General features: G+C 43.7%; 1 protein-coding gene across 1 annotated transcript in view; it reads right to left on the bottom strand.

Annotated features, from left to right (window-relative positions):
* Mgat4a (alpha-1,3-mannosyl-glycoprotein 4-beta-N-acetylglucosaminyltransferase A) overlaps nt 1-14,800 on the bottom strand; it is a 110,811-nt gene that overhangs the window by 5,353 nt on the left and 90,658 nt on the right. The window contains exons 11-15 of the mRNA XM_063229901.1: nt 13,486-13,593; nt 13,167-13,360; nt 8,730-8,808; nt 7,939-8,005; nt 66-178 (exon numbers count right to left, since the gene is read on the bottom strand). Of these exons, the coding sequence (XP_063085971.1) occupies nt 66-178; nt 7,939-8,005; nt 8,730-8,808; nt 13,167-13,360; nt 13,486-13,593 (561 nt within the window). The remainder of the gene's footprint in view (nt 1-65; nt 179-7,938; nt 8,006-8,729; nt 8,809-13,166; nt 13,361-13,485; nt 13,594-14,800) is intronic.

The following is a 14,800-nucleotide window of genomic DNA, read 5'->3' as shown; positions in this document are numbered from 1 at the left end:
GCAAACTGAAAATGTAGCATGATGCAATAGTACCTGAGGGGCGGCACGGATTTCACGGTCCTTACCTCGTTAAGAATGGCCCACACGGCAGAGTTCTGAATCACTGAAAGTCGGAAGGCTGCAATGGGATTCAGACTGGGGTCCACCATTCCTTCCGCTATGCCGTTCTCGAATTTCCCTTCAAAACAAAAATAGGATTCACTGGCCAATCCAAGATAAACACATACTAAACCACTGATTTAAAAAGACAGGAGAGGAATACACCAGTAGATATCAAAGCGGGATACATGGCTTTTCCACTTTAATTCAACTTTTAATATTTCATGCCATAGTGTTTGCTAGAAAAGAGGTAACCTACCTCATCGGGTGGAGCCAGACCTCTATGCTCACTCTGAATTTTAAAAATCTAACAATTATATTTGTTCTTATGTCAACGATGTTTTAGACTGCAGAATTTCAGCAAATTGTGACTTATTCAAAGTTTACCAAATCACTCAGGCTGATTGCCCTGAAGGTTGGGGCTGCAGTGCCCAGGTGGGTGATAAACCACACACACAGTGGCTGGCCTCATGCTGGGCTGGGGTCCCCTGTTTTCTCCCCTCAACGCAGCCCAACAATAATGGAGAAAAACCTCTCTTACAAGTCCTATATGAACAAGGACCAAGAACTTCTCTAAAAGGTTGTCAGGTTATAGGCTTCTTAGCACATTTTTCTTGCCCTAAGGAACACTATACTCCTTAAAACAAAGTAATAGGATGCACTCAGAAAAGTGCTAAGAAAATGGTTGCTTTTGGACTCAATTTCTCTAAACCAAGAATTGGCAAAACTTTTCCATAAAGGGCAGCTTTCATGGACCGAGAGGTAGATTGGGGTTACTAGGCAGATGCTTACATACAGAAAGAGAAAATAAACTCACAAAGTTTTCATTGGTGAAATTCAGTATCTATTAATAATTAAGTACAGGCTTTTTGTGTTTTGTTTTTATAACAGAAGTATAATAAAGAAGTCCTCAGTTTGATTCTGTATACAAAAAAAGTGAAATAAAAAGTATACAATTTTTTTCTTGGGACAACTTCATTTAAATGATTTCAGAATTAGTGTTTATTATCAGAACTCGGTGCACATGGTGTACAATGACACAGTTTATCTTGGCAAAGTCCTTGCACAGCCTAGGCACTGCCAAACACTAATGTCAAACCACAACACAGGATTTCAGTGGCACGTTCATCACTCAAAGCTACTTCTGGAATTCTATTAGATTTTTCTCTTTGGTTCACTTTGTAATATTTATTACATGACAGATAAATCATTTCTAACTGAAGGTTATGTGCATGCTCCTCACTACCCCAGGAAGGTTCTAAAGTGTGGAAAAATCTTTTTTATTTCGAGTGAGGTCCAAAATTGCTGGTGGACCTGCAGTTTTGGCTTAAAAAATTACAGAGCCCACCACAAAAATGTACACACACTTCAGGACGAGGAAACCTTGGATAAGTATTTTAATACTAAAGTTATTGAGACATCATGAAAAATCCTAACATGCCTGAGGACAAAGCAGTTTATCAAGTCAGTGTCTGGCGGGCATTAAAATATTTATCCAAGCTCTTCTTGTCCTGAAATGTGCATACATTGTGCGGTGGTCTCTGTATCTATTGTAAATGTGTGTAGGATGGAAATTTTGCCTCTTATTCTAACTTGTGACAGCATAAGAAGTGTATAAAGAGCTTTTACTTAATAGTTCAAACAATGTTGCTGTCACCAAAATGATTGCAATATGAATTTTACATATAAGCACTGTTTGGTCTTGTAATTTTAGGTTGAATTCATGAAGACATATTAACAAGTCTGCAGCAAAAAAAAAACAAAAACAAAAACAATTTTCAAAGTGATAATAATGCTTGAGGGCAACTTTTCTCTTTTGGAGAAATTGCAATCTTGGTCTCAAGCCTAAAACCACGATAGTAAAACTTTATCACTACTAAGACACTGCACTGTTCGGTTTCTCTGACAAAAATTCTCAGAACTGGTAATGGCTAAGTTCATGAAAGCAAATAGAAGTCACTGGTGACACTTTGGTTCAGTGATATATGACAAAAACAAGGTTTCCTGCAGAGAACCTGGCTGATGAATAATAAAACAACCACAAGGCTTTAAACATCATGTATTTCTATAAGCTTTGCAAATCAATGCAACGAAACCATTTTTAACCATTTCACTGCAACACAGCAGATTCTGCTTCAGTTTGGAATACATTCACAATGCTTCATTGCTGCTGCTGTTGAGACAGGGTCTGGTTATGTTGTGCAGGCGGGGCTCTAGCCTCAGCCTCCTGAGTAGCTAGCTGGGATTTAGGCGTGGGCCACTGTACCCAGCCTGAACTGGTATCTTCTCAACCTGCGTGAAAATATTCCTGTCTGTAGTTGTTGTGAACAGACTACTCATGGGGCCAAGTACTCAGTCACTTCAGCCTCGGCACTGATTCCAGGCAAGTTCTGTCTTTTTCCTTTTTTTTTTTTTTTTTTTTTTTAGCGGTACCAGGGATCGAACTCACGACTGCCTGCTTGCAAGGCAGGTGCTTATGCCGCTGAGCTAAATCCCCAGCCCTCTCCAGGCAAGTTCTGAAGAGTATCAGTGACATCAGTGAGCTCACAGCCAAGACTGCTGCCACGAGTTTACTTTGCTTCTGGGCTTCCGATGCTGCAGCCGCATCCTCAGCTCTCAGACAGCTGCTGCTGCTGCTGGCTGCCTCACCTTAGATGAGCTTACTTTTGTCTGGATCCATCTCTGCGATTGGACATGATTCAATTAACTCATGAGCAGTGTTTTCTTGCTCGGCTAATAAGCCCCTTGGAAACTCACTTTTAATAGCTTGGCTTCCATTTTTTACTTTTGTGAAAAACTTCCGCTGTGATGAGATATTCCGTTGTTAACCTTTCTAATATTTTCCAGGTGGGGAATACTATACTCAGCATAGAAACGTACACCAATAGCAACAGAACTACACAATAACGGTTTGACACCTACTTTGACACCTACTTTGACACCACGGTTTGACACCTACTTTTGAAAAATAATCCGCATTCCACTGGGTTGAAAAGCACATTAGAAGTCTTCTCTTTTTGTTTTGATGTGACGAGCAAGCGCTGGTAACTTTAAAAGTCACCCTGTGGCGGCAACTGCGGCCCTTGCCACCTGTCAAATTATAGCTATGTCACTGTGACTTGCAGGGTGTGAGCAGCAACAGGAAGCCAGAAGCGCGCACCCCGCCTGCACAAGGACCCTGCATGAGCCCGGCAGCATAGTGGTGCCAGGAAAAAACTGCAGATGCTGAAAACTGAAGGTTACATAACCTTCCATGTCACAGTGCATTCTTTCCCCAACCATTTAAAAACAAAAGCAATTCTTTTAAACATTCTTAGCTCACAGACCACTCAAGAAACACGGCAGTGAGTCAGAGGATAAGTCCGCTGACTGTCGTCTGTTAAATTATGTGTGAGCAGCGTATGTAGCAGGCTAACGGCAGATAAGGCACATGAGGATTGGAAATCAAGCCGAGGAGGTGGATGCTCGTTTACACAGCAAACACTAAGCCTGTAGATGCTTAATGCTTTTATTTAAAAAGTATTAAAAATTTCATGAACGTCTGTCCATACTTGGTGCTGTACTGCAATAAAAAAGTATTATTGAATATTGAACTAGGCAGGGGATTCAGAAGAGAAAAGTATTGGGGAACTTACACCATTTTAACTAATGCCAGTGTCATCTAATCTCTTTAAAAATTATCAAATGGTGTAACCAGCTTCATAAACACATCCAGTCTGCATCCTGAGCTATACACTCTCTTATGTGTGGAAAATGTGTGTAAGATGTGTCACTAGATTGCCAAAAGGCTGGGCGTTCATCACTAGGCTCAAAAGTTATAAGATGTGATTGAAAAATACAGTGAATATTTTTTTAAAATTTACTTTATAAATGCACTGCCATTAATCGTCCTCAAAATCCTCCTCTTCTTCCTTTTAATACACTTGTGTCACTGCTCTGGTGACTTTCTGGAGCAGCTCCCAAAGTCCTTTTTTTCACGAGGGTCTAGTTGTATGCTTATGGCTGCCACAATGTCCTGAACTGACTCAAAATATTAACCTTTCTCATCATGTTGACTCTGAGGATGCTCCACGGTGCCAGGCAAGCGAATGTGAATCAAAGCACACACTCGTGTTTTCACGAGGCTCTCTCTGCAGGAAGGCATTCACAATCACATGTCACAAACATGAGAAAGGGAAGCCCCAGAAGTGCTCCAGAGAACAGCGAACACACTGGGGAAGTGCATCCAAAGGGAGGGGTAGGGTTGGAAGGGGAATTAATGGCAATGTGTCTTTTATTGTAATAAGGTTTCTTAAACACACATTGTAATTGTTTATTAGCCTTTGTATACTAACATCAGGGAATTCTAAATAACCAATGGAAAGCTGAACAAAAAAGAATGAAGTTGAAGCTCACACAGTCGAAGATTCCTAAGAGCCTATTACAGAGAAACCATCACAGGGGTGCACAGGATCTGAAGAGGTAGAAAGGAACACGCCACACACACACAGCCACACGGTGAATCTCCTCATGGTGGGAGAAAAACACAAGCTGCAGACCAGAGAGCGACATTGGCTCACATTTCCAAACCAACAAAATAGCCCTGCGCATCGCAGACAGAGGTGTGCATGCATAAAATTCCCATGCCAGAGCCGGGTGCCGAACTCAGCAGAGTGGATACGCAGCCTTTGGGCAGGGAAGACACTGGGTGGGCGAAACTGAGGCTGGCTGTGAACGCACAGGTATTTGTTATATTATTTATATATTGTTGTGCATCAAAATATTTAACTTCCTAAATGTTAGTGTTCTGTATTCTTTCTGGTGGAAGAAAGGAGGTGGCACAGGGGCACAGACTATGTCAGCACTGGAGGGCACTCAGATGCTTTCCGCTGGGTGCAGGGCATTTCTGAAAGGACGGAAACCACAAGTCAGGTCAGCAGGGAGCAGCTAGCGGAAGCTCAGAGCAGGAGGGGGCCTCGCTCGGTCTGCACGGATTTGGAGCCATGCACGCTTATTCTCAGTGCAAGTGGGCATTTGTCCTTGACCCTTTTGTCTGCTAATAAGAGCAACTGTGGGGAAGAAATTAAGGGTGTACTCTTCTCTGCAGAAGGAACTTCTGCCCTCTCCTTTCACAGTGGGGCTCTCATGAGACAGTGCTGCTCAGACCTGCCCCATCTCAACCATGCCTGTCAATGGAGTATCCATCTGTTCAGAGGCACCTGAGCCAGCAGCCGATCACATTCAGTTAGGCTCCACAGCAGGGCCCTTCTCCGCAGCTGTTCCCACAAGATGGCCTGCAGGGGCCACCTGTCCCAGGGGTCCACCTGTGAAGTTTCTGGCTGGGCTCCAGCTTAGCCTGTGTGCAGCTACCGCCCGCATCTCCAGCTGGCTCCATGGTGGCCTCAGTGTGGAACTTCTCAAGCTCTGTTTCCTGCGGGTCAGGCCCTGGGGAAGAGCCACAGAGCCCGCTGTGCTTCTGGTTGGTCTTTCTTCCTGGCCCACGGTTCAGCATCTGGCAGGAACAGCAGCCCCTTCTCTCCCCTGCTTTGGGAGCAGAGCACCAGTTAGGGCAGCTGCACCTGTTTTTCTCGTCTTCTCTCTCCCCATGCACTGGGGCAAGTGAGCCAGGTGACAGCGATGACGCCCAGCACCCTTTCCCTGCCGCGCTGGCCTTTGTGTCTTAGGAATGGAGAGTGGTGGAGCCTGGAAGCCTCACTGCACCGGCAGAGCTGGGCAAGGACACGTGGAGGGCTAGGACACATGGAGGATGTGCCCGGTCCATGCAGACACATGGCTCTTCCGCTCCCATCTCAAGCCAGGTGGCCTGGCCAATAGGACAGATTGGCACCCACATGCTGCAGCCTTGGGGTCGTTGCTGAGACTCAGGAGCCTTTCTGATGTGTCTCTGTTTGCTTTGTTCCCTTGGGATCATCTTTAGAGCTTTCAAGTCCACAGCTTGTATTTTTTAAAAAAAATTATTTTCCACAATTACAGCTGTTCAGCTAGGGAGGGGTCACTGGCACCTGTCACACCCTCTTCCACCTTGAGGCTGTCAAGGGAGCAGAACCTTCATTCACCATTCACGAGGTCCTCTGGGGGACAACCCACGAGTTCTCCTCTGATTCTGAGTACTGGCAAGTTGACAGTGCAGGTGGTCATTATCTTCAAGTTACTGCGGAGCTAGTTTGTCTAGATGGCCCAGCTTCCTGTGCTGCTGGTAATCTAGAGTATATCTTAGAACTTACACAGCTGATGGATAACAAGGGTAATAAATGTCTTGGGTACTCAGCTAATTCTATGTCCATTTCTAGAGATGGGCTAAGAGACGTCCAAACACAAAACACCTCCCCCACCCACCAAGACTGCAGGGCGTCAGCAGGGTCATCAAGCATGCGGCCAAGCAACTGCTGAATGCCTGGCCCCACATGGAAACTACTCTAGAGCAAGCCAGGAAAACACATCAACTCGCAGACCTACGGGTCAACTTAGCCGTTCTCTCTTGCTTATACTAAGAAAGCATGAATTTGTTTGAATGAAGAAAAGACGTATAACCATTCACTAAATCAGATTCTTGGGGGGGGGGGCGGGGATTTAGTTCAGCAGCACAAATGTTTGTCTTGCAAGTGTAAAGCACGAGTTTGATCTCCCCCGTACAAAAAAAAAAAAAAAAAAAAAAAAAAAAAGACACAGAATCCCGGGTGAGCACAGGGTGGAGCTGTATCTGGCAAGCCCTTAATTACAGTGTCTATGGCATGGGCCAAAGGACAAGGAGGGGCAGCCACACCAGGAAATTTACAGATGTGGATCCAACTTAGATCTGGAATGGCCCCAGAGTCTTTCCAAGGCCCCTTAGGCCTAGCAGAAGGAAGCTGGATCCCTGCATGTGCCTTAGAGGTGTACTAGGAACATGGCCCTCTCCTGATTCTCTTTTTGCTTCCCAGCCACCAAGAGTCGAGCAGACTACTCTGCCACACGTCCAAAAAATAATGGGCCAGCCCACCATGCACAGAAACCTCCAAAACTGTGAGCCAAATAAACCTTCCCACTTTTTAAGCTGTGCTTCTCAGGTGTTCTGTCACAGTGGCAGAAGGCTAATACAAAGGACACCATAGCACGGACCAGAAGGAAAAGTATAACAGAGCGACTCAGCAGAGAACATGGCTGGTAATGTGGCTGCACAAAGCAGCTCAGGACTGCAGAAAGGAAAAGAGGCCATGAGACAGGAAGGTGGATGGGAGCTAAGGCACCCGAGAACAGGGTGTCACCAAGGTGTCTGTCCAGGTCCATGCTGCTACTTCACACTTCCCGGTATAACTACAGTGGCCGGGACACAGCACAATGCAGTCCTCACCCAGAAGACAGAGGATGCATGGCACCCTCACAAGGTGTTTCAGGACCCTTAGTGGCCGGGAGGGGCCCTTTGCACAACCCCAACATTGGGCTCCAGCAGCTACACAGGCAGGGGCTGCAAATCGTGGTGGCCAATGAAGAAAGGCCTGTGTTGGGGATGCTCAGAGAGGTGACCAGGTGGCTGCTAGTGTCACAGGGCACTGAGACACAGCACAGTGCTGGGGTGGGGGACAGGGAGCCAAGTGCTGATGTGGCACCCAGAATCGACCCAGGGACACAGAGCAGGAGGCGGCAGGGGCCTCTCGGCCATGCGTGATGACAAGGACAGGGCGGACAGAGGAGGACAAATGCTCATTACTGCTCCTGTGGGTGGGGGTGACAAGGGAACAAGCAAAACTGGGAGCACTCTGGAAACAGTGACCTCCAGGCGCTTAACATCCAAAAACGCTTCAAATTACTTTAGGAAGAAGTCCAGAAACAGAAAGGGTATTTTACTCAAGTAGATGTTACCTATCCGGAAATAGCCATCTTCCAGTCGTTTGTCTTTGGTTTCTTTGCTTATTTCCAAATCTTTGCTCTAAATTAAAAAAAAAATATTCATTTTATAAGTAATTCTCTTTAAAACCAATTAGTCTTATTGACACATCTTAATATAAATGAAAGTGGCATTTGTGGCCCATCTGCATCTAAAAAAGAAAACTGACCATCATCAGCACAGCACCTGCCTGGCAAGTGTGAGGCAGTGAGTTCGATTCCTAGTACCAAAAAAGAAAGAAAGAAAGCTGCACTGCCACTGATCAAGCAAAGTTTTTTTAAATGATCATTTAAATTTCTGCATAATAGAATGGTAGTTGGAAAATGAGACATTAAGCCAATTTAATAAAGTATCCTGTCCTACTGAAAAACATGCAAAAAAATAAACACCGAAGTAAGGGACTGTGTTAATGTGAAAGAAACCTAAGCGTTAGAGCAATAAAATTTTGTGCATTTATCAACCCACATTAAATGCCTACATAGAGTACTCTGGGGCTCAAAACACAAACAGCAAGAAAACATTGAAGTAAAATAATGACTTGCTTTTAGCACAAACTTTTCATTTTTTCCCCAACAGAAAACAAAATGAAGGCCATTTCTATGAATAAGGAAAATAAGCCTATAAACCAAGTACACTGCGCTTCACAAAAATTAGCAGTTAGCCCACCAATACGTAGGCTCTGCGTTCGTCTCATCAACAGGCTTCACACCAGGTACCCCAGTGCTGGCTGTCAGGGGAGGGACAGGGAAGGACGGGTCAGCAGTACCTTCAAAGGCAAAACGTCCACAGTTGTGTTCAGCAGGATGTCTCCCGGGTGATCCTGGTTGCCGCTGTGGAACAAGTAACTAAAGGCAAGGACACAAAATAAAAATACTATCAGACTCAGTCATCAGGATGCAATAAAACGGCCTCCACTCCAGCAGCTCAAATCACCCAAGACTTACATCACACAGACCCTCAGTCCTGTGGCAGCTCGGCACGGACTCTGCACGGTGGCAGAGAAACCGAGGCCACCACCCTGGGCGATGTGGTAGCAGAAACTCAGACACAACGACGACAGAAGGTAACAAGGGTTCCGCGACACTGTTTCCAGTGCTTCAGACACTGGCAACCGGGCGGAGCCCAAAGCACAGTTCCTGGTGTGCTGCACAGCGGGATGAGGGAGGGGACCTTCCCTGGGCCATCACTACTAAAAACCAGAGGAAGGATAACGACATGAGACACTGGGGTAAACCTAGAAAGTTCTTTGAGTGTTAAGTACAAAGCTCTTGTGTTTTGACACTCTATAAACCAGTGATTCGGTGTACTGTAGAAAGAGGGTCAACCGGAGAGGAGGGGAGGGAGACAAGGTGCGTGGCACGGGGAAGCTAATTTAAATCTAGTTACATTAACCAGCTGCAAGCTTAGGGCCACTCGTTACAGGAGCTCTTGCCTCTGGCCCATTTCATGAGGTTCCCATGCCTCAGGCTCCTCTGTCCAAAGCCAAAACTTTCACCCACTGCACGTGACTGTTTCAAGAAATTCGGAGGAACTGGTGCAAAGCACCCTGCGTATATCAGCACACAGCCAAGTACGTGTGGCAAAAGTCACATGCTGGAAATGACGCCCAACATTTCAGGAAGGCACACTCGACTTGGACCTGGGTCATGGGACAGCAGGCCATGCACTTCCTCGGATAAGCAGGTCAAAGCCCAGGGCTCGCAGGCTACTGCAGAGAAGAACCCTGGGGTTTGGACGGGCTCTGAGACACACACCCCCCCCCCCCCCCCCGCCGTGTTATTCACGGTGAAAACTTCACCGCCACCCAGGAAGGACACCAATAAAATAAACGACGGGGTCTATATGGCCATCAAAACACTACACAGGTAGACTGTGAGCCGACGTAGAAAGTGTGCAGAAACATCCAGAAAAAATGTACCCACATGGCCACCAGGGCATCCAGGAGATTTTTCTTTTCATTCTTCATATTTTTTATTTGCATCACGAACACAGAGGTAGGACACAAAACATTTTATATCTATATTGAGAAATACATCCCTCTCTGAGCAAATAATAATTGTAGGAATCAAAAAGTGATTTTCTTTTTTGTCCTAGGAAGGGTAGATGTTTCCATAAACTCTGAGAAAGTCAGACATTATAACTGCCAAAGAAATGTGTTCCACCAGAAAATATGACCCCAATTTACAGTTGTGTTCTCATATATTATCTTAAGAAAAGTTTACAAGTATTGATGTAAAAATGTTTTGACTTACAATACAGAGATGGTCTTTAGCAGACTCTTTAATAGTCTATCTACTCCCCACCCCCAACTCCTTTTCCAACTGCAGGAAGAGGTGTTCATGGGAACTCCCACTTCTGGGAGGCTGAGTGAGGAGGATCACACATTTGAGCCAGCACTCCCACCCATGCAGCAGAAAGAGGGGGCCTCTGGTGTATTCTAGTGTCAACAAGAGACAAGCAGAGAGCAACCTTTCCTCCACCTGGACGGCAGGAGGTGGCAGCGCCTGTCAGGAAGCCAGCTAACACACAAGGACTAAAGACAACTCAGGGTCTCACGACAGCGCACCCACAATGCCCAGGCTTCAGTTTCAAAGAACAACTCATTCTACACAACAAAGGAAAGTCTCAACTGAATACAAGAAAGACAGAAGATAGATCATCAACACAAAGATACCAAAATACCTGGGAAAACATTCGAAGGAACCATCATAAAAATGCTTCAGCAAGGAAGTATAACATGTCTGAAACCAGTGGAAAATCAGACAGTCTCCAGGAAACAGAGGGATAAAGAACCAAGTAGGAATATTACAATCACGAACAACCGGAACAGAAACTCAAGGGGTGGACTAAACGGCACCATGGCAGTGGGATGGGGAGACACCGTGGTTACAAGCGCGGAAGAATGAAATCTGCTCAGTTGGAGACCAGAGACAGAACAGACAGAAAAGACAAACGAGAAAGCCTTAGGAACCAAGGGACGATAACAAACAACCACGTCTTTGGAGTTTCAGAATGGGACGGGGTTGTGGCTAAAGTACTGGAGGACATTAACACCAATAATTTGAAGAGCCTTACAACCATTCAGAAAATTAAATTTGCAAGAAATCCATGAGTTCCTCACTTTAAACCCCCCCCCCCCGCCCACTCAGCCAAAGTAGCTGTTTGCTACGTCTGTTCTGTCTGGCCTCTCTCTCTGCTTTTCCTCACTTTTGCACAGTTTTCATTTAAAAAATAAAAAAGACATTAAATTTACAATTTAAAAACTCCCCCAGAATAAATCTTCAAAACCACATCTCCAGATGTCACTGGAGAATTCTATAAGACATTGAAAGAACAAACAACAATTCTATACAATCTCTCCCCCCAAAATATGAAGAAGCTCTCAACTCATTTACAAAGTGACCTGACACCAAGCCAAATAAAGCACAAAAAAGTGAAAATTATAAACCAACACTCCTTATATATATGGACATAAAAATTGTTACAAAATATTTGCATACAGAATCAACGATACATAAAAATAGCTGTGCATTGTAATTGAGGGTATTCTAGGGATACTGAACTAGCTTGATACGAAAAAAATCGAAGCCAACTAAAGAAAAATCGTATGTTCTTGTCAACTGAGGCAGACAATGAATCTGATGAAATTCAAGACTCACTCAAAAACCCTAGGGCCAAAGGGGCGGCTTCTTCTGTGTGATAATAAACATGCATCCTTTTGATTTGATTGACTCTGTTCTGATATGTTGCATTTGGCTTTACTCTCTTCAAAAAAAGTAATAAGAACTGTGGGAGTAATAAAACCCAAAATATGTAATTGTCATTGTACAAAAGAAAAGAAAAGAAAGTGCTCTAAAGGTTATAACTGCATATAAGTTTAAGTGTATAAGATAGATAACCATATTACTGAGTTTTGTTGGATCACTGAACAAAACTGTTTGCACTCTGTTTGAAAGTCCACTTTATATGCTTTAATTTTGTAACTTGAACAACTATTTCTAAGATGAGAATATGTGATCTATTAACTAGTGATTTCTTACTGTTTATTTTTTTAAATTTTGTATTACTTGTACCCTTTTTGGTTTTTTTTCTCCTTAAATTAAAAACAACAACAACAACAACAACAACAAAAAATAACCCTACTGCTCACTCTCCAGTTAATGGCCAAACACGGAATAATATTTCTCCCTAAAATCAAGCCCAAAGAGAAGATTCTGTATCATCATTCTTATGCAACACTGCACTGAAAAGTTCTAGCCTAGACAATAAGAAAAGGAAAGAGAAGATACACAGGAACAAAAGAAAATCGTGCTTATTTGCAGATGACAAGAGTGGGTAAAATATTCTCAAAAACTTATGAAACAATTCCTAAAACTAGTAATAGAGCAAAGCAGCAGATACAAGACTAAGATTCAAAAGATCAATAGATATTCCTGTTTATGTCACAGAAAAGAGAGCTGCACTTTACTGTAAGGGATGCCATGGGGCAGCCTGGGAACGCACCCAAAACTGAAGAGATGAAGGAATCAACCAAGAAGTTTTAAAAAGGGAGAAAAAGGGCCGAATTTTGTGAAATGGATATGAATGCGGCAAAACTTAAAAAAAAATTGTGGCCAGGCATGGTGGCTCATGCCTATAATCCCAGCACTTGGGAGGCTGAGGCAGGAGGATTGTTGCGAGTTCGAACTAGCCTGGGCTACAAAGTGAGCTCAAGGCCAGCCTGAACTGCATAGAGAGACTTTGTCTCAAAAAGACAAAAAAAAAAAAAAAAAAAAAAAAAAAAAAAAAAAAAAAAAAAAAAATTGTGAACTCTCCCATGGTTTACTAAAACTCAACTGCTACTTGCAAAACCACTGACTCAGAATAGTCACGGTATGTTAAATTTTTCATTTTAACCAAATTTCTGAGTTAATCAACTAGCTCAGTCAAAATTTAAGGGATACTCTAGAAAAAGGACAGAAAAACTAACTTGAGATTTTGAGAAAGTTTTAAATAAAAGTATTTAAAAATTGCAAGTCTAGAAATACCTACAGAATTTACCAAATATGTGAAATGATATTACACCTTTAATGTTGTTTTTATTCCAAAGCCTATAATCCATCGTGTCCTCACATCCATTAAGCACAAAAACATTCTACCACAAATCACACCATGATTAAGAAGTCTAAATTCTATAAGCAAATACATTTCAATAGTCACCAACCTTTCTACGTTGACTGGCTTGTCAAATTTAAACAGGATGTAGTCTCCAGCATTTGGGGTGATAGCCCAGAAGAAATCCTCCCCCATGTAGGTTTTCTCCAGGGTGTGCCCCTGGTAAACCTTCAAGGAAGTCGAAACCTCTGCAGGAGGATTTACATGGATTTTAAGAAGTAATGGTTTCATGTAGTCTTTATCCTAGGAAAAAAGATATATGTGTTATTAAATAACATACAAATTATTTATATTTAAGAAGAAAAACAACAGTCACATACTAAATCACAAATTGTACATCCAGGAGAAAATAAAATTAAACCACTAACCGTAAGTTTCTGAATCTTTCCGGACAGTGATGAATGGAGACCAACATGCTGGAAAAGGGAAGGTCTGAAGCGAATCCTCAGATTGGCTTTTTGTCTATCGCAATGTTTCTAAATAGTTAAAAAAAGCAAGCAGACAGACACCTTATTGTTGCGTAAGAAAGTGAAATCTCGGCCTTAGCTAGAAAAGTGAGGAAGTACAACTAACAATTCTAATCGCAGGGCGCCGAAAGATGTGCTGTCTTCTTAATCAGCAGCCATGATCTGGAAATTGAAAATGTCTGAGGCGTGAAGCCACGGATGAGGGCAGGATGTAACTGAAACCATTCTTATGGCACATCAATACAGATTTGATGTTTAAGATTAAAATGCACAAACCATAGTGGTTTGATCCAAAAATCTGAATTATCGGATATTTAAACTATCTTAGGTAACATAACAAAGAATTTACAAAATAATAAAAACACATCCCGGTGCATGAATGCAATTGGAAAAGTGTGATGCTAAAACTCCCATGGACAATACCTCACCGCAGTTAGGGGACACCTGTGTCCGCCCCCCAGCCCTGGTGCTTAAGGCTCAGACATGATGGCCCACATGTACAGGTGTCCAGCCATGCGTCAGGAGGTCCAGGGCTAGCTCGACACACTTCTCAAACCTCATTTTCAATGGCTTATGTAAGTTTGGGGCAAAAAGACAGAGAAAAAGACATATTTTGAAGGTATTTCCCCTTAATAGGGTCCTAAAATGCCTAATTCTTAGAGGATTATATTCATCAGTCTCTAATCACCAGCATCCAGGTGAAACAGTGCATCTTATTCACACAAACAGAAGCAGGTGAGAGAGGGCAGAAGGAAAAGGGAGAGTGGACAGCAGGCTCAGTCGGAGAGGCAGAGGACACCCGGAAAAGGTGGCGGTGACAGGGGTGACATCAGGGTCGGGGACCGAGGGCATCCCCACCGAGGGGAGGTGCCAGCCAGGCCTGGGGGCCCCGGCAGGATGGTGCGCGCTGTGGGAAGACCTGCGGATGACCTGAAGCATTTCCACGCCACCGTCCAAGGGACTGTTCTGCTGGCTGGCAAGGGCTGGTGGCTTCCTCCTTAACAGCTTAAGGGAAAACTGAGGCCACAAAACAAAAAGCAAAGACCAAAAAACACACAGACTGCGGGAGAGCAAAGGGACACAGGAACTATCCCCAAGGTTCTGCACTCAGGTCTACGGAAGATTTTAAAAGGCTTTTGCTGTTTTGATTTTCACTATCAGAGTTTCGTACCACACAGGGCCATTTTACAGCCTTACCACAAAACAGATAAAACCA

This window comes from Cavia porcellus, unplaced genomic scaffold, assembly GCF_034190915.1.
Source record: "Cavia porcellus strain 051 isolate PalLab524CR breed Dunkin Hartley unplaced genomic scaffold, mCavPor4.1 scaffold_18, whole genome shotgun sequence".
NCBI classification, from domain to species: Eukaryota; Metazoa; Chordata; class Mammalia; order Rodentia; family Caviidae; genus Cavia; species Cavia porcellus.
Note: the sequence above shows the minus strand (reverse complement) of the source record. Positions and strands in the feature narration are given on the sequence as shown.